This window comes from Nymphaea colorata, chromosome 8 (genome assembly GCF_008831285.2).
Source record: "Nymphaea colorata isolate Beijing-Zhang1983 chromosome 8, ASM883128v2, whole genome shotgun sequence".
Lineage (NCBI taxonomy): Eukaryota > Viridiplantae > Streptophyta > Magnoliopsida > Nymphaeales > Nymphaeaceae > Nymphaea > Nymphaea colorata.
The window spans coordinates 18,408,476-18,434,682 of NC_045145.1; the positions used below are offsets into that span (position 1 = coordinate 18,408,476).

Here is a 26,207-nt window from a genome sequence, read left to right on the forward strand (position 1 = left end):
TTGAGGATGGAGTTGCGTTTACTCCAAAGCTCAGATGGCGCTGAGGAGACTACAGTGGACCTCTAGTTAGCCCAAAGACCCTGTTCCTGGGCAGTGCCTAAAATGGAAAAGGACCAGAACAACATTCATCAATGGGCACCTTGTCTCAGACAAATCCCGTAATCTTGTTAACATGATCTTTTTGCTAATCGACCTTCAAAAAGCATCTGTATCAGTAGCAATGATCGACAAATATACCATTTCTGAACTGATCTTCCAGTTTGTTGAAGTATCAAGAATGATATATGCATCTAAAAGATCCTGAACTTCGCTGCAGTCTGCAGAACCTTAGGCATTTGGCATTAATTCTGTGCTCTTTTGTGCCCTTTTTCTTCACATCTTCGCGTTTAAAAATGATTACTGGGTTCTAAATTCTGCAGTAATTTATCAACGTGAACATATTTATGTCAATTAAGTAACTACTGAAAGTCTCTGGTATTAGCCTTCTTGCTCTAAAGAACTGGTGCATGGCTTCGAACATGTCAGTGCAGGTTGACCAAAGTATCGAGAGATTGCTTGGATCAATTTTATCCTACTCTTAACTGCCGACATTTTACTTTGCGGACACTGCTCTTTCTTTTTAAGGTGATGCATGTTGTATGAGGGGACGTTGTTAAAAATGTGCAGATCTATTGTCCTCCATACTTGCAAATATTGTCCTCTATACTTGCAAATGAAGTGTATTTCATGGTATTGTTAAACATGTGCAGATCTATTGACCTCTATACTTGTAAATGAAGTGTATTCTCTATATACCTTGACGACCTTGACAGCATTTGTGACTCCAAAGGATGGTAGGTCAAGGAGTCCTTGTTGGTCAGTACTATCCTTCTATATCGCCAGTTCTGAAACGAAAGAATGATATGGACATGGAATCATCAGATAGGAATTAGTTGAGCATCACGAATGCAACCTTCTTAGCTGATCCAGCCTACTGCCCTTGAAGATGATATCATGTTTTCTCCCAACAGCATTGTCCTTTGGGAGAAAAAAAAAAAAAGACGCAGAATGTGGGCGGTTTGTGCTTCTTATTGTCCTTAAGATCTTCAAATTAAAGAAGGTCAAGGGTTCAGTTTGGTTGGTCTTTATTTAATTCTAGCACGGGCACACATGCGGATGAAACCACCTCTGCGTTTTTTGCGTTAGCACTCGAAACAGGGCTGACTTTACTGAGTGTCTGATCTACAGTTTGCTTCCATGGAAGTGCGGCAAAGTGAAGTACAAGTTGAATTCCATATTTGGGTGGCATATTAAGTCAATCCTCCCATTATGGGAGCTGTTTCTGATCTTGGCTGACTTAAACCTGCCTGTATTGGGATCGATTTCAATGGACCAGGAAACACCTGGTTGCTACTTACATTTCAATTTAATATTGAGCTTAATTTAGATTAACTCCCAAATTTACTGGTGCTGTACATATATGAATTTATGCGACTAGCAAGTGCATGGCTACATATAAGCGAGGTTTGCCTCAAGATGGCTTTTTGCCTTTCCTTCAAGTAAAAATTTTCATCTATCTGCCTTCACTGACTTAAATTTCTGTCTCCCCACTTGCTAGCATTTTATGTTGGGAAAATATTTTGAAATTTTATGGAAGGTGGGAAGGCTAGTGAATAAATATAAAATGTGATAACCTTGAATCATATGATTTTAATATGAGAAATAGATATATTTTTTTTGTTGCTTTTCAAAGCAATGACTTACCTTATCATAAAGCTCGGTGTAAGATGAAATTTTACTTTTACATTAATAACAGCCTAACAGTTGTTTTTTTGTTAAATAAAGCCTCCGTATGACTCCTGCCCTTGACAAGATAACAGCTTTGCACTTTTGATAGTAGCAAATCTTTTAATAGGCAAAGCAAACTTTCGTACCCATTGACCTCTTTTTCTTCTTTTATTCTCTAAATGCATTATGCATTGATGTATATAATGTTTAACCATATTTTAGCTTTTTTTCTCTCATTAAATGAAAACGTGTTTTCCAACTCTTCTTTTTTCTCTCAACTTTTCACTCATATTTTACTCTGTTTCTTATCATTTTAAGATGAATGAACCTATTACTTACACACACACAGGGGGGGGGGATTAATAAGTATTAAGCTCTTAGGTGTTAGACCGATAAAGAATTATCTTGTTTATTTATTTTTACAAGATGAATGGTTCATGAAAACATTAAAAAAAAATTACTTACAACCGCCAATCTTAGAGAAATATATATATATATTTATATATGATCAACTTAATTGACAGTTCATAAATATTACTTACAAAACTATAATGAGTGACCTATGGTCTGTCATGTCATGTCATTTTAATAAGCTTGATTTGAAGAAGGGAACACGTAATCATCAATCAGGTGATTTGCGGTAAGTTATATAATCATCTTTGTATTTGTTCACACTATATATATATATATATATATACGCTGTTAGAAAACTTTTTTCTTATATTAAAAAAAGGAAAACAGAAAAAAGAAATAAGTGAGAGAACAAAAGAAAAAATTAGTTAAAAACTAGTTCTATAATAAAATCTCAATGAGATACTAAGTAAAATATGGGGATTGACGATAAGTAAAATATCAGACCTTTCTGTCTGCACGTATTTCGCGTTCTCCCTTTCCCTTTGCCTTGTCCTATTCATATCATCGGACCTTTTTCGTTCTTCCAAAGTTGTGTTGAACTCTCAACATGACCGAAGTTGCCTTCATGACTTCATCTGGGTAATTCATATCTTTATATTGCGAAATCACGGCGTTCCTGATCGATCCTGTGGGACGATGGCCGTCATTGCTCGGGCTGAACCCCAGCGTGTTCGAGAAGATGGCAAAGAAGGCCAAGGAATTGGGGCCGTACAACGGATCTACTATGTACAGCCATGCCCTCTACGCTGTCTGCACGATAAGTGAACCAGTGTGGGATGCCAAACTCGTGGTGGTGAAGGAATTCGGATGGACTCAGGAGGATACAATGGCAGCCTTTCAGAAGGCCCCGCCCTTCCTGACGATATCCGCGGGCAGTCTGAAGAGGAAACTCAAGTTCTTTGTGGACGAACTCAGTTGCAATCCTGCATCGATGCTCAGCTTGGAGAAACGAGTCATTCCCCGGCTCGCTGTGATCAAGATGTTGGATTCAAAGGATCTTTGCAAATTGCAAGAGGAAGAACAGTTTCAATACGATTTCGCATATGAAAGATGAGGAATTCTACGTGGAATATGTGCTTAAGCATAAGGATGAATGTCCAGACTTTCTTGAAGTTTATAGTAGCAGCACCAATGGCGACTCTGGTGCATAAACTTATTTTACTTGAACAAGGTAGAGCAAGTGTGGTGCTGCTTTATCTTCGTCTTGGTATCATTTTTTATGTTTTCTGCATATTCGTTTTTCTGTTGGATGAAGTTGCTATTCGTAATTTCCCCGTGATGTCAAACAAGTCATCATGCCAAGAACAGGTGCCTGGAGATCCTAGCTTTCGGCTGCTGAGTACTGAGGTCGACTTAGAGTTATAAGAATGAGAGCCAACTTGAAATTTTGGGCTTGGTGCACCTTTTTGCTGGAGGAGCGTACTTCTGGTTACTCTGGCGCTTAGCTCTCTGATACAAGAAATTCATACCTTCCGGTAAAGTTTCCAAGCTCGCATGCTATTTTATTTCTTGATTCGGGTTTTCCAGTGTGATGCTGTAAGGATTTCAGTAGTGCCTAGCTTCCTTATGGTAGAGTTATAGCTAATGTAACTCTTAGATTCCTCTCGGTTCTTTTCCTCTGTTGCTTCTACCTGGTGAATTGGGGTAGCAATGGCCTCATTATTTTCTATGGCTGGTGTTTCGGCTACTAGATTGGTCTTTTGCCACGGCTTGATGTCTAGAAAAGTTGGTTGAACGTTGGACTATTCTTTATCTAACTTTCGTTCAGAGTTTTAGTATCGAGAATGATGAAATCAAGAAGCGGATACCTCAAAAATATGAGTACAAGCCAATGGGTCACAGAGGATCAAGAAGCAGTTTCTTGAATTTTCTTTATAATAAGATGAAGACATTTTATATTTCCTTACAATGTCATAGTTGAAATCTATCACGAACCTTAGCATGTCATTACATGTCCACTTTCTGTTGTTAGCACTCATGACTAAGATATAGGTCCTTGTCATGCTGATTTTTAAATACTGTTTGATACGGAGCCTTACACTCTCTCTAAAAGAAGGTCAAAGCTAGGAGCTTCCGAATGAATAAAGCTTTTGAAACATCCGAAAGTTGGGTTTCCTGGATGTTGCTGTCGTGGTCATAAATTATGTTGGGCCATTACCTCACAAAAGGCAGCAGCATGTGTTTGCATGTTGTTAGGAGGTTTGTACCTTTTAGTTTTTTGTGATCAGCCCGTTACACTTAACGTGCCTGCCGCATGAAAGAAAAAAACTTGGGGGAGCCCAGATTAACATGCCTTAACACGAAGGGAAATTGTTGGTCTTGGAAATTATTTGATTTCTCATACGAACAAAGCCAACTTTCTATAAGGACAAATATCTTCCTGATTTGAACACGAAGGAACCAAAGGATAGCTCATTCATGAGTTCGACATTAATATCAACTTGTATCCATTCTGGAACTTCATAAATTGGTAAATTCAGTACCAAATTTATTTGTTGTGATACATGCTCTGCAACACACTTATGAACCGTGAAAGGATGAAAAGCTGCCTCTTCTCAGAGAAATCCGGATTACAAGGTTAAGTAATTTAATTATGTGCAAACAAGCTTATCAAAGCACCTAAGGAACAGACAGTGCTCTATATCTTTGGTTGCAAGTCTCTCCTAAAAAGAAGACTTCTTCTAAGTGGAATGTTTCTGGGAGATCCTGAACTAATAGGATAGAAAATTTAGCTGCTTTATGTGACACTTGTTCTGGGATTTTATTTTGGTAACTTCAGATTGGAAGACGCTTGTTGGATTGTAAATGCTGCAAGATCTTTTTTAATCTAAAAGTACTTGTTTTGGTTAAGCGGCTACCACAAGTTTGCCATGCCATAGTGAACTACCTCATGAGTTGCAGTTGTGGGCTGACTAAAAGTATCGTGAGCAATTGCTTTACCCTTTCCGATTTTCATTGCTGTGCACTTTTTATCTTTTTGGCAGATTGCGGCTAGTTGGAATGATGCATGTTATGAAGGTTTTTGGTGAACATGCATAGATCTGGACACTTGTAGTTGCCTCCAAGTGTTTCTGTTCACCTGTGCCATGTGGATGCAGACCAAATACAGGGATTCTGCTTTTCTGATGAAGTTTGCAAAATAGTTTCTATGTGGGGGTCATAGTACAGGAGTCGAAGTGGAGACCTAATGATTGTTAAATACCGTAATTCATCGTTGAACACCGAAAGGAGGTATATGGGGCCTACAGTTTATGTGAAAGCCCTGTAGACAAATATTTTCCATCCACAGTATCAGTTGTTGAAATGAAAGCATAATGGCCATCGAATTTCAAGTATGAATCTGGTTTAACATCAGGCATGCTACCTTTCTCTGTTGCTATGGCCTACTTTTCTCGAATGATGTTGCTATAGCATACAGCTCCCACAAATGATATCTTGTTTCTTCACCGAGATATCTTACAAATTAGAGACAATAGATTGTGGATGGTCCGCGGTACTTTGGAGCTCATTGGCCAACAAGAGCTCTGACACCTGGTTAAGTGACTTGTATTTAGTCTTTCTACTTGAAGGAGGTCACGAGTCCAACATCACTACTATTCACTCGGTATGTTACAAATTAGATACATAGACTGTGGATGGTTCGCATTATTTAGGATCAATTTATTTTCCATCATCTTACAGCTTAGATAATAAGAGCCCTGTATACCTGGTTGACCGACTTCTCTTCAGACTTTCAATTTGGAGGTCAGTAGTCCAATAGTGTCTACACCTGAGGTTCATGTTTTTGCATGATCTACTTTGTGTACAATTTCCTTAGCATAGGTAATAACTCATCACACTCTCATGCAGGCACACACACACACACACAAATATGGCCAGACTTGAACTTTGGATCTATACCTAAATGGCTTGAATCTGCCAATATCTGAAATTCCACTTCTTTTGGCTGGCCTGAGAATGGAAATAAAACTTTCATATTTGGGTTGAAAATTTAGGTGGAGAGGTTTTTTCACATTGAGTTTATCAAGCTAAACAACGATTGATTAATATTCAGATTTGGGTTTGGTTTATTTAGGGTCCGTTTGATGGGTTGGAAATGTGGAATTGGAAATATATTTTCAGAAATATATTTCTTGGAAAAATGGAATGAGAAAACTATTTTCGATTTCTATTTTACTGTGTGTGTGATGACTGAAAAATATATTTTCAGGAATATATTTATGTGTTTGATGGTAAAAAAACATATTTCCAGATTTCCAGAAATATATTTCTGGGCATTGTTGAGATGGATAGAGGTAGACATGAAAGCGTCTGATAGATAATCAGATTGCAATCCACATTGAGTTTGAATTTTATTTAAATGGAGTCTCAAGGTAACAGATGCTTTAATGATGACGCTAAGTATGTCTGAGTAGTCTTTTGTGTCAGAAATTTTTTGGTATTATTAAAGGTCGGAAGCTAGTTAGTGAATAAAAATGTGATGCACGAGCTCTTTAGGCAATGATCTTTGCACTTAGTTTTAGGGAATGAGCTTTGATTCATACGGTTTCTAACATATAAATATGTTTGTTGGTTGCTTCACCGATAGACAAACCACGTTGCACCAAAGATTAATGAGACGAAGTATTTTCACAAGAAAATGTTTCCTAGTGTTTAAGCTTTACTAAATAAACTCATGGCTGCCAGTGAATAAAAAAGATATGAAGAGCAGCACACGAAGCGGAGGTGGGTAAGTACATGTTTTGGAGATTTTTTAGTTTAAAAAGGTGATGTGATTCAGAAAGCAGTTTGGGGTTCGAAGTAAATCAAAATGGAGGAAACAGGTTTCAAGGAAGATAAATAGGTTTCTTGCTACTATGAATAAGCCTTGTAGAATGTTATGACAACACGTCAAAGTTATACCTTCTGTAACGCAAACCTACAACCGACTTTTTTGACATTACATATTAGATCTAGCAAACGTCAAGTAAAGTTGGATGGTATCTTTTGTTGCACCAAATGTTTAATCAAGTTTGTCAAAGCGGATAAACTACCTAATTTCCCCTTCTCTTTTTAGTTTGAGTTTATTGTATTTAAATCGGCTAACCGCATAAACAGAGACTCAGGTTCAAACTCAGTTTGGTACACAAGGCCCAAGGGGAATAACAAAAAGAAAAAAACAAAATTGTTCTATGTTAGACATCACCAATCCCATCATGTCATAAAAAGAAGCCTTCTTTGTTCCACCAGTTACAGTTCTGGGAGAGGTGGGATCGAAGTCCCAACCCAAAATTGTGGTTGCATCTGATGCATATTTTCCGAGCAATTTGTTACGTATACGGATCCGATTGCGCTGGAAATAAATGTGACCAAGTCTACAGAGATCTAGGCAACCCATATCATATTTCAGCACTGGGCCGATCCCAAACTTGTTTTACGTGTTCATTTGAGAATCGACACGCCGGGCCCATCGTTTCGAGGCCTCGCAAATGCGAAACCGGAGCCACAAACGGCTCATTCAGATCAATCTAGTTTTGATAATCCCGATCCGTTATGGGGTTAAGATTTGGACACTGCTCATACCCCGACACCCTTGTCCGTCCCAAGATTATTCTTCTTTCTTCCTCTTCTTTGGTTTTGTTTCCTTCTATTTCCATGGATTTGTTCTTCTAGTATCCGTTTTCCTAATTTTTTGCTTCTTGTATTGTGTCGTACCAATCTTTTGTAGGTTGGAATCAGATGAGTTTCCTTAGTCGACAATGGATCATCAGAAGTGCACAGAACGCCACCATTGTTTCTGCTTGCAGGGGGCGTTTTCTGCTTTCGTTTTCGATCACCACAATCCCTGAAAGGGATCCTTCATCTTCAATAACACCTCCTGTCGACTGCCCATCATCCGAAATGGTGAGCTACCTCACAAACTCGTGTGGGTTGTCTACAGAAGTGGTCACAGTCATATGCAAAAAGTTGGGAAGCAGGGGTCGCGCTCACAACGCGAGGAAAGTCATAAATTTTTTGAGAGAGAGCGGTTTCACGGACACCCACATCAGGAAAACCATCTCTCGCAATCCTTATGTGCTAGTGGCGAAGCTAGAGAAGACGGTAATGCCTAAGGTAAGGGCTTTCCTTGACTGGGGCCTCTCTGGCGCTGATGTTGGTCGCATTGTCGCCGCAAGATCGGGCATTTTCCACATCAACTTCGAGAGGAAGGTAGTGCCAGTAGTTGATAAGCTCAGAGATCTCATTCCCCAAGACGAGAGGGCGGTCAAGTCCATCAAGCGCTTCTTCTTGGGCTCATTTCTAGGGCCCGGTCTGGAGAAACGTATAGCGATCAATCTAGCGACTCTGAGAAGCCACGGTGTTCACGAGCGATCCTTGTCGGTCATTGTGGAAAGATGGCCTGAGTTGCTCGGGCTTAACCCAAGCGCGTTCAAGAAGATGGCAAAGAAGGCCTATGAATTATGGCCCAATCACCGTTCGATCATGTTCGCTCACGCCCTCTACGCAGTCTGCTCAATGAGTGAGCCAGTGTGGGATGCCAAACTCAAGATGCTGAAGGAATTTGGATGGACCCAGGAGGATATACTAACGGCTTTTCAGAAGACCCCGCTTTTCCTGACGATATCGGCAAGCAATCTGAAGCGGAAACTTGAGTTCTTTGTGGAGGAACTCAGCTACAAATCTTTGGAAATTGCAGCTGTCCCTCTGTTGTTGACGTTCAGCTTGGAGAAACGAGTCATTCCCCGGCTCGCTGTGATCAAATTGTTGGATTCTAAGGAAATTTTCAGGAAGAAGAGCTTCCAGACAATTTTGCATATGAAAGATGAGGAATTCCACAAGGAATTTGTGCTTAAGCATGAGGATGAATGTCCAGACGTTCTTAAAATTTATAGTAACAGCATCAATTGCGACTCTGGTGCCTAATATTGTACTTGAGTAAGGTAGAGCTAGTGTAGTGCTGCTTTATCCGCATCTTAATTTCATTGTTTTTGGTTTTCTGCATGTGCATGTTTCTGCTGGATGAAGTTGGAAATAGTAACAAGTCATCGTGCCAAGAGCAGGTGCCACAGGACCCTAGTTTTCGGCTGATTAGTATTTAGGTCAGCTGACACTTGTAAGAATTTGGTGTCAACTTCGAATTTTCGCCCTGGTGCGCCTTGATGCTGGAAGAGCATCCATTCCTTTGGTCAGTCCACACTTCAGCTCTCTGATAAAAGAAATCCTTTTCTTCTGTTAATGTTTCCAAACTTGCCTTCTGTGTTAACTGGTCTGTAATGATTTCACTATTACTTGCTTCCTCATGGTGGAGTTATAGCTAATCTGAACATCAGATTCGTGTAACGCAAGTGTGTTTCTTTTTCTCTGGTGCTTCTAACTGATTAATCAATGATCGTCTTGATCTGTGGTTGATCTTCGGAAATTAGACTCGTGTGTTACTATGGCCTAATGTATCGAAAAGTTGACAGAAGCGTCGGATTACTAATCCTTGGTTCAAAGTTCTGGTATTTTGAATGACGATTGCAAGAAACAAATGTCACAAAAAATTGTGCACAACCCACTGGTTAACGCAGGTTCGAGAAGCAGTTTTGTGATTTTTCGTATAATCATATGTAATCCATTTTAGATTTTGTTATAACATCGTAGTAGAAATCTGTCACGAGCTTTATCATGTCATAACATGTCCAGTTTCTCTTATTAGCACTCGTTTCTAAGTGCAAGGCCTTGTCAAGTGGATTTTAAAGATACTGTTTGGTACAGACTTCCCACACTGACTTCCATGCTGGGAGCTTCAGAATGGATAAAGCTTTTGAATCATCCGAAAGTTGCCATAGGATTTGCTTTGGTGCGATTATAAAGTATGTCGGGTGACTACCTCATAAAAGGCGCAGTAGAGGCCAAATGTTTTTGTTTAAATGTTGTTTTGAGGTTTCTCCTTTTTCTGAGATAAGCAGCTCGATCTTCCATGAGCCAGCGCAGGAAAGATAAGTTTGGGGTCAGCCCTGGCCAACATGCCTTAGAAATTTTGCGAAGGATAATTGTTGGCCTTCGGATGGGTTTCAAGCGGATGCATAGTTACTTGGATTTCTCACATGAAGAAATCCTGTTTTTCTTTTAAGCATAAATATGTTGCTTATTTGAAGCTGACGGAGGAACAAAAGGGAAGCCTCATTCATGAGCTCAAGATTAACATTAAATTATTATCAATTCTATACTTTCATTATTGGCTAATTCAGTTCCAATTCTGTTGTCAGTGAGCTCTGCAACACACTCATGGATGGCAAAAGGATGAAAACGGCATTTACCATGAGCATCTTAGCTCTCGCAGAGAAATCCTACAGTCTTCTTGATTAACCACTGAATGCATGGTTAGATAAATCTTTTTGTATGCTAAACAAGCTTCGTCAGTGCCTAAGGAGCAAATTGTACAGCGTATATTTGATTGCAATTTGCAAACCACTCCAGAAAATGATTTTTCCTCAGTGGGATGCATCTTAGAGATCCTGAACTAGTACAACATAAAATTTAGCTGCTTAAAGTGGCAATTGTTATGGACTTTTATTTTGGCAAGATCAGATTGGAATGCACTTGTTGGGTTGTAAATTCTGCAATATCTTTGTAACCTAAAAGTATTTGTTTCGATTAAGCAGCCACCACGCGGTTGCCATGGCCGTAGAGAAGTACTGCTTGAGTTTTACCAGCAGGTTGGCCAAAGGCATCATGTGCAATTGCTTAACTGCTTCGTAGTTTCATTGTCGCCTACTTCTTTTTCCCTGCAGAAGATTGCTGCTAGGCCCGCTACTTAAGATGATGCATCTTGTGAAGGAATTTGATACAACATGCATCGATCTGGACACATGCAAAGTGTTTCTGTTTGCCTGTGCATATGGATTTGGCTACAGATACTTGGATTCTGCATTTTATCTGAAGTTTACAAGTTACTTTCTATACAAGGGTCATGGTACAGGAGTCAAAGTGGAGAACCTCTCTAATTATAGTTGCTAACATACCATGAAATCATCGTTGAACACAAAAAACTTTCCATCGATAGTCTCAGTAGTTGAACTGAAAGATTGTATGGGCATCGAATCTCGAGTATGAATGTGGTTCATCATCTGGAGTGCTACCTATTCTTTGCTATGCCTACTTTTCTCGAAGGGTGTTGCGACAGCCTAACTGTTCCACGAATGATATTGTGTTTATTCTGGACTGAGTTGTCTTAAAATTACTGACCTACATTGTGGATGGCTCGATGTAATTAGAATCAATTTCTTTTCTACCATCTTACAGCTGATTGGCCAATGGGGGCTCTGTAGACGTAGACCTGGTCAGGTAACTTGTCTTTAGATTTTCAACTTTGAGGAGGCCAACGGTCAATTCAATAAACGTTATCTTACAAATTACAGACATAGACTGTTGGCGGTTCCCAGTAACTAGGATCAATTTCTTTTCTATCATCTTACAGCTCCCTAGCTAATAAAGTTTTGTATGCCTGTTTAAGTGACTTGTCATTAGATTTTCAACTTGAAAGAGGTCAAGAGTCCAACAGCGTCAATACCTGGGATTCGTATTCTTTCATGATTTAGTTGGTGTGTATCTTTCTTTAGCTTGGGAAATCATACACAGACCTGCAGGCATGCAGGCACACCCACGAACACAAATATGGCGATGCTTGCAGTTTGGATCTATACCTCACCGGGATGAATCTAACCAAGACCTGAAAAGCCGGTTCCTTTTGTTGGTCTTAGAACGGAATAAAAACTTTAATATTTAGGTTAGAAATTCAGTTGTTTTGGGATTTTCCATACCGAGTTTATCTACTAAATGACGCCTGATAAATGACAGTTGATTAATATTATGATTTGGGTTTGGGTTAAGGTTAGTTTAGATATGTTTTGGGCTTTTCTTAGGTGGACTCTGGTAGACATGAAAATGAGTGATTGATAATCAGATGGCGATCCAAATTGAGTCTGAACTTGTAATTTTATTTAAATTGAGCCTCAAGGTAACAGATGCTTTATTGACTATAAGAAGTATGCTCAACTAGTCTTTTATGTTGGGAAATATTTGTCACCATTGAAGGTGGAAAGCGGGTGAATGAATAAAAATGTAAATACACGCTGTATGGGAATGAGCTTTTGATCATATGGTTTCAACATGTGAACAAGACTCTTCGTTTTTTCGGAGACTAACAATGGTTACATTAAAAAGGCTATGTAAATAGAAGAGCAGTTTGAGGTGGAAGTTAATTCGAAATGGAGGAAACAGATCTTAATGAAATAAATGAGTTTCTTGCTGCTGTGAGTAACCTTGTAGAGTGTGTCTCTTTGTTTCGATTGAACCCGTGGAACTTCCATCTATGACCACACCGCAGTGTTATACCTAATATCAAGCAGACACTAATATGACAGGACTGATCCTTTGCATTGGACGATAATATCTTCAATAGTACCACACATTTGAACAAGTTGGTAAAATGCTGATAAACTGCCAATTTTCCGTATTCTGTTTAGTTTGAACTTATTGGAGTTAAATCAGTTAAATGCACGAACACATTCAGATTCGGTTTGGGACAGGAAGGAAACAATAAAAATAAGCAAAATTCTCGTCCTCTAAGGTCACCACATCACGTTATTTCATAAGCACAACCCTTCTTTATTTCATCTGTTACAGTTCTACAATTTTTAGCTGCTGGGCGCGCAAAATGGGATCCAAGTCCGACCTAAAATCTAGGTGCATCTGATGCATATTGACCGAACAATTTGTTATACATAAGAACTCGGGTTGGGCTCGAAAGAAATGCTAGCAAGTATACATTTCATATTTCAGCGTTGTGCCTATGTCAAACTCATTTTTACATTTTCATTTGGGAATTGACGCGTCCGTCCCAAACAGCTCATTTGGATTTGGAAATAATATAATTCCGCTGACCATCAATGATGGGACTATGTTTGAAACCCCCTCAGATTCCGACCCCCTTGTCCACTCTCAGCTGCAGAGGGACGACCAATTGTGGAAGGAAGATTTGCTCTTTCTTCCTCTTATTTTGATTTTGGTTTCCTTCTTCCTCCGTGGATCTGTTCCTCTGTTAGTATCTATTCTTCCATGTGTTGCTTCTTGTTCTATATTCTGGGAGCAAATGAGTTCCCTTCGACGGCAGTGGATCATCAGACATGCACAAAACCCCACCGTTGTGCTCGTAGGGCGTTTTCTGCTTCCATTTTCGACCACCAACATCCCTGAAAGCGACTCGTCATCTTTATTAACACCCCCTATCAACTGCCCATCACCAGAAATGGTGGATTATCTCACAAACTCATTTGGGTTGCCTTCGGTCACAGGCATATGCAGAAGATTGGGAAGCAGGGCCTGCGTTCACAAGGCGAGCAGAGTAATCGATTTCTTTAGAGAGAGCGGTTTCAAAGACGCCGACATCAAGAAAGCCATCAAACGCAATCCCCGACTTTTGGGGGCGAGGCTGGAGAAGACGGTCATGCCCAGGGTAAGGGCTTTCCTCGATTGGGGCCTCTCTGGCGTTGATATTGGTCGGGTATTCGCTACAAATCCTAATGTGCTCAATGTAAGCTTCGAGAAGAAGATAGTCCCAATAGTTAGTCAGCTTAGATCTCTCCTTCCCGACAACGAGAAGGCGGTCGGATCCATCAAGCGTTTTTTCTACTGCTCCTTTCTTGGGCAAGGTGTGGAGGAAAGGATATCCATCAATCTAGCCGCTCTGCGACGCCACGCAGTTCGGGATGGGTCGTTGTTGACCATTTTGGTGGCATGTCCGTCGCTACTGGGGTTGAGGCCGAGCTCTGTCGAGAAGATGATCGTGTAGGTCAACGAATTGGGGATAGATCAGCTTTCCCCTATGTTCCCTTATGCGCTGTACACAGTTAGCTCAATGGTTGAGTCCGTGTGTGGAATGGCAAACTGGAGGTACTGAAGGGGTTCGGATGGACTCCGGAGGACGTACTACTTGCGTTTCACAAGTACCCGCTCTTCCTGACTATATCTGCAGTCAATCTGAAGAGGAAACTCGACTTCCTTGTACCATCCTTCGACCATTCCCGAGTATTTTTTGTACAGCATGGAAAGGAGAATCAAGCCCCGTCTCTCTGTTATCAGGATCTTGGATTCTAAGAAGCTTGTCAGCAGGAAGAAGACTGTCCTGACGCTTTTGCATATGAAAGACGAAGAATTCTACCAAGAATTCGTGCTTAAGCATAAGGATAAATGTCCAGAAGTTGATGAGGCTTATAGCACGACCATCAATGGTGACAGTGATGCATAAAAACTTATGTACCTGAAGAAGGTAGAGGTAATTCATGTCTAAACGAAGCTTAGGTCCATATACAAATGAATTCTTGCTCATGCATCATAATTGTTCCTTATCAATTGTGATCATTACATTTAATAGAAATTTGCTGAGCTATAAAAATTATTAAAATTTGTGTACATGTGGCACAATATATTTATCAAGTTGTATATATGTCCATTCTTGATAGAGAAATAAAGCACGCTGAATTCTTCTCGCTCATTTTGCTCTGCACCTTTCTTCCTATTTTTACCGAGTCTTGTTTTATCATATGCGTCATTCTTGTTTTATCATATGCGTCATTTTTCATCCGACTACCATTTATGATTTTTCTCTTTGATCCTAGGTTTCTTACATGGTATTATACCTCATCTTTTGTAGTCTTGGGTGTCACGACCCAATTTTTGACACCAAAAATTTTCTTTTATTTCTATAACAGCGGAAGCAATATTGAGTCATGACCAGAACATAAGACATTGTTTTATTTCAATAATAAAATACTTGGACCCAAACAAAAATAACCACAAATCTCCAAAACCGACACAGTGCTCAAAATGCCAATGTCCGTTCATCACAAGACTGAGGTCGTCGCTCCAAAGTCAAACTCTATCAAGGACTACCTGTAGAAATAAAAAGAAGGGTCAGAATTCCTCTGAGTATGAGAGAATCCAGCCATGAATGAAACATGACCCAAAATAATGTTTAGTTTCGTAAAACAATTCCAAAAAGGTCTTATGAACTACAACCATAGGTTTTCTAAAACTTAACACATATCACATCATCAAAGACAGAACGAGATGTGCACAACCTCCAAAATTTCGTAGGTTTTCAACCGTGGTTCTCTGACAATATCATGGTCATCGTGTCGAGCAACAGAAATCCTCGTGGGCACTCACGGGCAGAACAGAACATCTCTTCACCAGGCGATCCAATCGAGGGCACCTGCAGTGAAGCCTCCTGAGATATCCCAGATCACCGCTGCAGCAGCATGGTCTCTCTATGAACCCGGGTGGAGAGACCAGGAGTCTCGCTCCCAAACAGAAACAGAACAGAATCCCGGGTCCTTGTGCCGCCCAATACCCTGTGGGCCCTCCAGTACAGCCAGAGGAGTGTGACCACTACCTCCCGGAACGAAACCAAACACTGAGCAAAACATAAAGCTCGCACTCGCATAAACCATCGCACAAAGTCCACGTTTCGCCTTCGAATTTCAAAAGTGAGAGTTTCTCTTTACTAGACCTTGTCTAATACCCCTCTCAAAAACCGCCCTCAGGCTCGGTTTCCCAAACAAAATAATTGAGTCATTTTAAGTGTTAATTTAATGGCACAAAACACAACAATCACTATTTCAAAACAAAAACAAGGGGGTTCAACACCCTTTTCCTGAAATTTAAATAATACAAAAGGTACCACAGAGCAATAATGCATAAAATTACGATTCTTCCGTTCAAATTGCAAATCAATTTATAAAAACCCTCTTTTGATGATTTTAAGAATTCAAAGGGTACTGATTCACAATTTCGGAAGAGTTCTTTGGTTCTTATAGAAAATAACTTTTGCAGACCCCTTTTTTGAAGATGTTTTTAGCAAAAACGTTGTGGCATGAATGATTAAAAATTTTAACAGCCTTTTCGTGAATTTTGCTTAAGAGGTGGACCCGCTTTGTAATTTTTGAGTTTTGATATAAAAGCGAAACCCACTCGTTTTCTTCATTTCTCACCCTCGTTTTCTCTCTCTTCGTAAGGGAGCTTCTTTTTTTTTTCTCGTTGGCTTTCTCTCTTCACAACAGCACACCTTCCTCGCCCGACGGTGGATCTTCCTCCTTGTTCAAAAGGGGGAAACAAACCAGAGAGAGAGGAGCGCCTTCCTCTCGCGAGCTCCAACGCTCGGGTCCTATGGCGCCGCCCACCGACCGTCCGACATTTCCCTCCCCCAATCGCCGCTTCCTCTGCCCTCATTTTGCACCAGCGTGGGGAAGGCAGTCTACCCAAAAGCCGATGCTTCAATGGCGTCGCTCTTAGCCTCCACCTTCGCTGCGACGGGGATGAACCATCAACGAAGAGAAACGGTAGGAGGAGGACGCTGCGTTTCACCATTACTCAACCAGCATGAGGAACAATGGCTGGTTTTCCAATTGGGTGGGCGATTGCCTCTATTCGTTGGCAAACCCATTGTGTTTCCTTCCTTTCCTCATTTCTGTATGTTGGTTTTTCCCTTGCTGTATGTCGAGCAGAGCAGGCGTTGCCCTCTGTCGACGTCGTTCTGGACAATAGAGTCTTCCCACTGACATTCTATATATCAAATTCCATGGTCAAACCCTCCGTGAGGTTTCTGTATATAAATTTTATTGAAGTTGGTTTGATTTCTCTAACGTCTCCTTCATCTCAGAGATATCTGCTATGTTACTCTAGTCTTGATTTCTCATGAATGAAATAACTACAAGAAGAAACAACGTAGCAACATAGAACGACATGCTTCACCTTCATACCTAGCATGCTCTCTTTTAAAAAAAAAAAAATCAGAAAAGAGAAACAACATCACATGAACATCCGAGAGGTTCCAAAACCTAACAAAGACTAACATGCCTCCGGTCATAACTTTCATGCGGTTTGGTCAAATCCTTGAACGAAGCCCATAACATAGAAATTCATACTCAGTTTTAGGGTTGGTGGCAGCTTTGTTTTCTCACGGATGAACATAAGTAGCATACGTACAGAAAACCGAGAGTTTTTTAAAAAAAAAACTCAAAATACAAAGGCTTCATGTTACGTTTATGACTGAAATTTCCCTACATGGATTCATCTTCTAAGTATATATGTATCCATAAGAGATCAAAATACATGGCTTCATGCTTCAATCATGGTTGAAAATCTCCATACCTTTTAATCGAGATTGATTTCCAGCAGCAACCCCTTTTTGCTTCTCGTTCCTTTCTCGCAGCCATCAGCACAAATGAGGATTTCTTCCTCACCTTCTTCCTCTTTCTCTCAAAGTTTTTGCCGTTGAGCCTTTTCCTCTATGAATGCAGTAAAAAAAGATGATCATTTTCTGAAACATGGGGTTTAATAACCCTCTACAGGCCTTCCTAATTGTCATACGTTTTTTTCTTTTCAGTTTCTCACAAGAAAGAAAACGGCCTCTTGATTCCTTTCTCATTCCTTTAATTCTTTTCAGTTAGAAAATCATTCGTTCTTTCCATATTATTCCTGTTATAATGAAAATGGGTAGTTTCAAAAGAATACGGAAGGATTAACGTCGTGGTTTTTACATTGGGTGTATCAACCATCATTAGTACCGGTTCTTCTCCATTCTTGGCTATGCTGATTTGCAATGACAACTCCAACTAATTCTACATCATCCATAGAGGTAGAAAAGCAAAATCCGACGTTAACTGAGGGACCGGAGAATCTGAATGAAATGATCAATCCTTTTTCATCCACCACTCAGATAATCCAGGTGAGTTCTTGTTTCTCAACCCTTGGCTGAATCAAATTCAAAACGGAGTAGATTGATCATTGTGGCATTAATTGCAATAACAAGTTGGGTTTTGTAGATGGTTCATTCATAGAACCAAATACTAATTTTCTTGAACATATTTGTTGGAAAAGATGTAACACGATGGTCCTCATGGATCATCAATGCCCTGTCAAAAGAAATCATTGATAGTGTCATATATGCTACCTCCGCTAGAGAGGTGTTGTTGGATTTGCATAACAGATTTACATAAAGCACAACTCCACAAAAATTTCAAATTAGAACTATGATAAACAGGCATGTACAAGACTCCCATTTTGTGACAACATATTATACGAAACTCAAAGCCTTATGGGATGAGCTGGCCTCCTATGACCCACCACCTGTTTGTTCTTGTGGAGCAATAAAAAAAATTGTTGAGCAACAACAAAAAGAAAGGGACATACAATTTCTTATGGGTTTGAATGAGACGTACAATGGAATTAGAGGCTAAATATTGTTCATTGATCCATTGCCCTCCATTGGGAAAGTATATTCATTAATATTGCAGGAGGTAAAACAGAGGGAGGCTTGTCTTCTTCCCTCTACTGACCAACACATTAGTCTAGCTGCTAGTTCAGGTCCATCGGGTGCTAATCAATATCGTGGTAGTATGCTCATATTGTCAAGTTTCTGGTCACTCAAAAAAAAACTGTTGCTATAAACTGCATGGGTATCCAAAGAATGGTAAAAATTCTAGAACTAAGGGAGATAAGGTGCAAGTGGATAAGTCGGTTAGTGCAGATAAGAATACTAAAGTTGTGTTTTTTGGCTCCGTCTATTACCAATGCGACTCAAGTTTCTGCTGCCACAACACCTGAATTTTGTTGTTTCTTCATTCCCCATGGAGAAGTATAAACAACTTGTCTAACTACTTAAAGAAAAACATTCTCATTCTCATAAGAGCTTTGCAGGTATATCAACTTCTTTAAGAAATTAAGGGACATCTGAGTCATTGATAGTGGTGCAAGTGACCATTTGACGCCTGCTCTTTCATTCTTGTCTAATGTTGTTAAACTCAGAGTGCCATTTCCGATTTGATTGCCTAATGATAAAGTTGTTTTTACTATCCATAGGGGACATGTATTATTCTCCTAATTTAACTCTGGTTGATGTTATGTATGTCTTTGTGTTCAAGTTTAATCTTTTATCAGTCAGTCAATCAATTAAATCAGCAAACCTTCAGCTAACTTTTAGTTCATCTGCTTGTCTTCTGTAGGACCTAACGTCCAGGATGAGGATTGGAGTTAGTGAACTTAGAGATGGCCTATGCTGCATTTCAAGTCTCTGTTTTACATTGTTGGCATATTATTCGACAAGCACAGACTTCAAATCAGTAATACCTCACATCAGTTTAGAATCTAAATTTCCTGTTTCTGCTTATACCACTGGTATGAACTTTGAATCAGAATCAAAAACACTTTCTTCTACTACAAAAACCACTTTAAGTGACAAATGTTGATAATTCTTCTTCATCTAGAAATAAATATATTTTCTACATATTGTCATGAAATTAAATTTTCATATTGTCTATGTGAAGTGTGGGTTATGGCAAAACAAACAAGAATTCTTTTTGATGCAAGCAAAATTTCAACATCAATTGAGCTTGTTCATTGCGACATATGGAGACTATATTCTCAATCTTCATTGTCTGGTGCTCATTACTTCCTTGAGTCTAGTGGACGATTTGACTGGAACTACTTGGGTCTTTCTTATGAGACATAAAAGTGAGACCAAACATTTGCTCAAATATTCTTGTTGGAAGCGAGTCTATATAATTGCTGGAAGGATGCTATGGCAACAGAGATAAGAGTCTTGGAGCATAATGGTACATGGATGCTCCATGACCCAACGGAATGACACTCCTTGGCTGCAAATAGGTGTATAAAACAAAATACAGGGCTGATGGATAGGTTGCCAAAGGACATTCACAAATAGAGGGGTTGCACTTTCATGAAACTTTTGCTTCAGTTGCTAAAAATGATGACAATAAGATGTCTTTTATCAATTGTAGGAAAGAAAAGTTGGCTCCTTCAACAAATGAATGTGCATAATGCTTTTTTGCACAGCGATTTAGAGGAGATTGTTTATATGGCATTGCCACAAAGGGGAGACACGCACATGTAAATTGAACAAGTCTCTACACGTATATGTAAATTGAATAAGTCTCTCTGTGGGTTACGATAGGCACCCAGAAATTGGTTTCACAAGTCCTCAGTTGCACTAGAAAAATATGGTTTCAAGCAGTCCAAAGCTGATTACTCTCTTTTCACATGATGCAAAGGTAAAATTTTATGTCATTTTTGTTTATGTTGATGATCTGTCATTCTTGTTTATGTTGATGATCTAGTCATTGCAGGAAATGACCAAGATTTTGTGCATGGGTTAAAGAAATACCTTAACTCGGTTTTTCACATGAAAGACTTGGGTGATCTGAAATGTTTTTTAGGCATTGAGTTGTCTCGCTCAAAGGAGGGAATTTTCTTTCACAAAGGAAATACTGCTTGGAGATTTTAGAAGAAGTCGGATGTCTCAATCCTCGTCCAACAGAAACAAACACGGAGCAGCAAAGTTACCTTAACGTGATGAAGAAGTTTTAAAGGACTCAAAAGTTCATAGGCGCCTAGTCAGTAGACTCATTTACTTGACCATATCAAGACCAGATTTTTTATTTGTTGTTAATACTCTCAGCAGATTTCTACAAAAACCTCACTCTAGTCATCTTGCAGCAGCTATGAAAGTCGCTCGCTTCGTAAAACAAAATCCAGGTATGGGTATTATGTTGTCATCTAGCAGATATTCAGTTAAAGGCCTTTTGTGACGTTGATTGGGGAGCATGACATGAGACCAGAAGATCTATTACAGGCTATTGCATTTATATTAGCCAAAACTTGACTTCATGGAAGATAAAAAAACAACCTACAATTTCTAGATCAACTGCTGAGCCTAAGTACTGAGCCTTGACAGATGTTTCTTGCAAAGTTTTTTTTGGCTAAAACCATTACTTTTTTATCTCAAGGTGAATCATATTACACCTGCCAAAATCTATTACGATAATAAGGCAGCTATACATATTGCCAGTTTTTCATGAGCGTACCAAACATATTGAAATTGATTGTCACCTTGTTCACGACTGCAACAAAGGCATGAATAGTTGTAGCAGAACATGTTTCCTCAACAAGTCAAGCGGTTGATATTTTCACCAAAATCACGAAAGCATTGGGAAAGAAACAATTCCAATTGTTTGTTGGAATGGGTCTATAATCAATGTACACACCAGTTTGAGGGGAGCGTTGAGATTCATATCCAAACAAAGCCTAGATCCATATACAAATGAATTCTTTAGAAGCTTCAATTTAACTTCGGGCATACGTCAAAATCGTCCCATATGTGATCATTATATTGAACAAAAATTTGCTGAGCTGTAAAGATTGTAACAACTTGTATACATGTGGCACAAGATATTTATCAAGTTGTACATATACCCATTCTTGATAGAGAAATAAAGCACGCAGTCTTCTTCTCACTCATTTTGCTCTTCAACTCTCCTTGTTTTTACTAAACCATATTTTATCCTCTGCGTCATTTTTCATCATACTACCATTTTTCTCTTTGAGCTTGTGTTTCTTACATTTTTTTATAAATAAGTGAAGAAGTCGAATATAAAATAACTGTTGATTTTCTTACAATCCACCGCGAGAAACTGTTGGCTCTGCAGATCAGTTTTCAAATGGAAACAAAGTTACTTGTTGACTTTTTACAAGAACTGATAACAAAAAATTGACTTGGAAGTTCACAAGGACAAAAAGGTTTAGTGCTCATTCTGTACCTTTATTTCTGTTCCACATCTGCCGCACTTAGTACAAGGCAATTCTATTCTTGTCGAGCAGTCACCAAAAGTTTTCCGCTTCGGTGGTTCCTTCTGCAAGAGTGCCTCCTATATCGGGAATGGAAATTACTTCCAAATACAAGTTTTGCCTTGATTTTGTGGGCCCTCACCTTGTCTCAATCGAAACACGCATGAAATTTCCTCCTGTAAAACATTTTTCTTTCATGCTTGTTGAATGAGGAAGATTGGGCCTTTTGGAAGAAATAAACTCCTTTCCAAACATGCACAAATTGTCCGGGTGAAACTTACGGACTTCGCATGCAAGTAAAACGGTATGGAGGTCTGAGTTAAAGTTTTCCTCTTCAGGTTGAATCCCAGGGAAGTGCAATTGCAGCCTCCAATTTCGACCCCTACCGTCCATGAAAACGACCCATCTTTCTCTCCTTCTTTGGCAATTGGCATCTCCTAACACCTGCCCATCATCAGCAATGGTGGATTGCCTCACAAGCTGATTCCACTTCCGTTCGTGAGCTGATCACAGCCATATGCAGAAGGTAACGAAGCAGAGTTAGAGCTGCAAAGGCCAGGAGTGTAATAGATTTCTGAGAGAGCGATTTTACAAATGGCCACATCAAGAAATGCATCACTCCCTATCCTGCGCCGCTATGGTGGAAGCTAGAGGAGACGGATCAGACGGTCGTGCTCGGGATGAGGGCCTTCCTCGATTGCCTCTGTGGCCCTGGTACTGATTCGCACATTAGCTGCAAGTATCGTTTTTCTGCGCGGAAGCCTGGAGAAGGGGATAGTGCCATGGTGAGTGATATCAGAAGCCCCCATGTCCGACGAAGGGTTGGTAGTCAAGTTCATCAAGCGTTTCTTCATCACCTCATGTTTCCTGTAGAAAAGGACGGTGACCAACTCACCGCCGGCTGCAGGCCTTGAAGCCGAGCTCGGTCGAGGAATTGGCCAGGAAGACCGACGATTACGCCGGTTTCTCAATTGCCCACTTCCTGAAGATCTACCGCAAGCTCTGTGAAGAAGAAATTGGAGCTCTTGGTGAAGGAACTTGGCTTTTAGAAATTGCGGCAGTCCCCAATCTCTTGACGATCAATTCGGAGAGAAGAATCTTTCCTGGTGCATTGTGATCAGGATGTTGGATTCCTGCAAGCTTCTCTGGCAGAGCACAAGTTCGCCCCTCTCTGGGTTGGTGTTCTTACATGACATGGCAGCGCATAACTCGAGCCAACCCTTGAGAAGAACAACCTGGCATTCAACAATCAACATTTTTTCATCAACGTATCTAGATGAGATCCATGGCACCAAGGATGAGCTTTTTTCTTCTTTTCAGGGTGCAGTTCACCCGAGGCAATCGATAATTCAATTTCCTTCATTAGATAAAGTAATTGACTCCATCCATGTGTAATAGGATAGTGGTTTGGAAACTATTGAAATGATTTTAGATATATTGGGGCTTTGGACATATATTGAATTTGTTTCATTTTTAAGATCATTAGGTTAAATGAATGATTAAATCAAAATTTTCTTTCTAAATTGAATTTGACCCAGTTCATACAATTTGGGTAGGGCGGGTACAGATCAGATTGTGCTTACTGTAATTTCAGGCCTCACTTTCATCGACGTCCTGTGCACCTGACATCAGAATGTTAAAGTTTATATTTGGGTTGGGCATCTAATTCAGATCGAAATTTTGAGTTGGTAGGAAGAACATGTGAAAATTTGATCCGGTTTGATATCAAGATGAGGTTTCGGGTCTGAACTTTTTGATTCCAAACCAGGTAAAACCCAAAGACAGTCTGGTTGAAACTTCCAATTAGTCCACATATCTAACCTCAATTGGATATGTGTCCATATCTTGTTGGATCTGGATTTTCTGAGTCCAATTATTTGGCTTGAACGAATTTGACCCGATTGGATTCCGGAACCGACTAATTTGGGTATCCATATTCGTCCCGTCTTCTAATCCCGGACGCGACTCAGGGCCTGATGAACTGCTGATGCCTGAAGCTGAAAAATTGCCTCTTCGATTCTGTCGACTTACTTTTCGTTTCTTCTCAGAGTCTGGATTGCTTCCTCTTCTTCTTCTCTGCGCTGGCTTGTGGTGGTCATTTTAGTTTTATCTATCTTGCTTTTTATTCCATCAGTGTGTTGTTCTTGCTTCTTATGGTGCCTTGGAAATTGGGCGTGATGAAGCTCATTCTGCAGCTTCCTGCATCCAGAAGTTTGAAGAAGCCCATTATTATTTTTGCACTTTATAGATGTTGGCAGCGGTCTTTCTCCACCAGCACCATCCATGAAGGTGACCATTCTTCTTCTTCAGCTCATCGAAAGAAGAAGAACCGATCAATGGAGATGATGGATTACCTCGTAAACTCATGTGGGTTGCCTTCTGAAGAGGCTTCCGACGTGTGCAGTAAGCTAAGTAGTTTTGCTAACGTTCGGAACGCAGAGAAAGTTATCAGTTTCTTGAAAGAAAGTGAATTTGCAGACGCCGAAATCAGGAAAACGATCAATGCCTGCCCTCATTTTCTGTCGTCAAGTTTGGAGAAGACTCTAATCCCGAAGATTAGGGCTTTTCAGGATTCGGGCCTCTCTGGCCCTCACCTCGCACGCCTCGTGGCTTCCAATCCACTCGTCCTTAGCATGAGCCTCACGAAGAAAATCGGCCCCATCATTGGGTTCTTTACGTCCTTTCTTCGAGATAAAGAGGACGTGGCCAGGGGAATCAGGCGATTCTTCTCAAGATTCTTCAGTAGCCATGATATTGTCAGGAAAATGGCAATCAATCTAGCGGCTCTGAGGAGTCGAGGGGTCACCGACCAGTCATTGGCGAAACTTCTGGTAACGAGGCCCACGCTTTTCGCTCTAAAGCTCGCCTCTGTCGTGGCAATGGCGGACAGAGCCCATGAATTGGTGTTTGATTACAGTTCTACTCAGTTTCACCGGGCGCTCTTTGTCGTCTCATCGATGAATAAGTCTATATGGGACGCCAAGGTGGACATCTTGAAGAGCAATGGTTGGAATCAAGATGAGATAATGTTAGCACTTAAAAAGGAACCCTCATTCATGAAGCTGTCCACAAGCAATCTGCAGGAGAAATTGCATTTCTTTATGAATGTTCGTAAATACAAGCCTTCAGAACTCGCGATGGCTCCAACGATCTTGATGTTCAGCATGGAGAAGAGAATTATTCCTCGGAGTACTGTGATCGACATGTTGAATTCTGCGAATATTTTTAAGAAAAACCGTAATTTGTTGAAGGTTTTGCAGAAGAAAGAGAAGGTATTCTATGAAGAATACGTGCTCAAGTACATGGATGAATGTCCAGACGTGCTTCAGGCTTACCGAAGCCACATGAAGGCCATTTATGGTACAGAATTTTTATCTTGACGACAGAGACAGCGACAGAGTTTCAAATTGCTATATCTGCTTTCTGGCTTGTTGCAGCATTCTCCATCTTTATGCCAGATGAAGTTTGTAAGTGTAACTTTGGTATACTCAGATTCTTGAAATTGGTTGTCAGCTAAAACGTAGGTTGTCTCCTGTTACTGAGCTATCTATGTATTGGAGGAAAATGGCTCGTAACCTGAATTCGTGTCGGACCAGTTTGCGCTGTTGAAGAGTAGTCCTCTGTACATGAGAATCGAAGTATGTCATTGGCTTCTATTTTTGCTCAAATTTTTGTTTCTGCATTATAAGTCGTCAGTTGAATGAGGAAGAAAAATTTCTTTTCTGTTCTAACATTTGCATTTTGCAGACTCTTATCAACTTTTCTTTTTCCCATTACTGTTCTACCAGTAAGAAATGAAGGTTGTGCACGTCATTTTATGTCTAATCACTAACCTTGTTACCTGCATTGATGTTTATAAGAATTATGGTCCCCTGCTGATGATGGTAACAGTCTCAATTATACACAAATTCATCCAAATGTTTCTTAGACTGCAATTGAGAATGTCAACCTTTGGGCTCCATATATCTGAAATTTAAGTTAAATTGTCATATATTATATTCGTATAATATGCGATCTATGGTTCAATTCGTTTTCCAAGAACCCTTGGAAGATCATATCACGCAAATAGACCTCCATCATGAGATATAAACTCTATGAGTGAACCCAGATTCTTGTAAGCACCATTCACCTTTGAGACTTCAATGTGCAAGTTTGAAACTTAAGGTCTTCGCTTCAACGCCATATCATCTGCTCTTCACCTGTTGTGATGATTATCCAATTTGATTTCAATAAAAAGGTTTATATCTGGGCTTTTTAGTATGGAAAAACCTTACCGTTCCCTCCGGACTTCACTCACAAATCATGCAGCAAGCGCAACCCACCCATGCAAAGCTCATGGCATGAATGGATACGTTTGCGAA

The 26,207-nt window shown here is 40.0% G+C and overlaps 2 protein-coding genes and 1 long non-coding RNA gene across 3 annotated transcripts; all 3 read left to right on the top strand.

Moving 5' to 3' along the window:
* Positions 1 to 2,514: 2,514 nt before the first annotated feature.
* LOC126410292 (uncharacterized) lies at positions 2,515 to 5,516 on the top strand. The gene is made up of 2 exons (XR_007574057.1): positions 2,515 to 3,656; positions 5,166 to 5,516. It is a non-coding gene; the product is annotated as an uncharacterized LOC126410292 (long non-coding RNA).
* Positions 5,517 to 7,439: 1,923 nt separating this feature from the next.
* LOC116259573 (uncharacterized) lies at positions 7,440 to 19,489 on the top strand. Its single transcript, XM_050079359.1, has 6 exons — positions 7,440 to 7,755; positions 7,889 to 9,078; positions 11,061 to 11,119; positions 12,988 to 13,992; positions 14,191 to 14,479; positions 19,209 to 19,489. Exons 1-5 carry the CDS (start codon positions 7,650 to 7,652, stop codon positions 14,450 to 14,452), a joined length of 2,622 nt encoding a protein of 873 aa, XP_049935316.1. The 5' UTR covers positions 7,440 to 7,649; the 3' UTR covers positions 14,453 to 14,479; positions 19,209 to 19,489.
* A 4,300-nt stretch (positions 19,490 to 23,789) lies between these two features.
* Positions 23,790 to 25,707, top strand: LOC116258302 (transcription termination factor MTERF15, mitochondrial-like). The gene has a single exon (XM_031635386.2). It carries the CDS (start codon positions 24,000 to 24,002, stop codon positions 25,224 to 25,226), a length of 1,227 nt encoding a protein of 408 aa, XP_031491246.1. The 5' UTR covers positions 23,790 to 23,999; the 3' UTR covers positions 25,227 to 25,707.
* Positions 25,708 to 26,207: the final 500 nt, after the last annotated feature.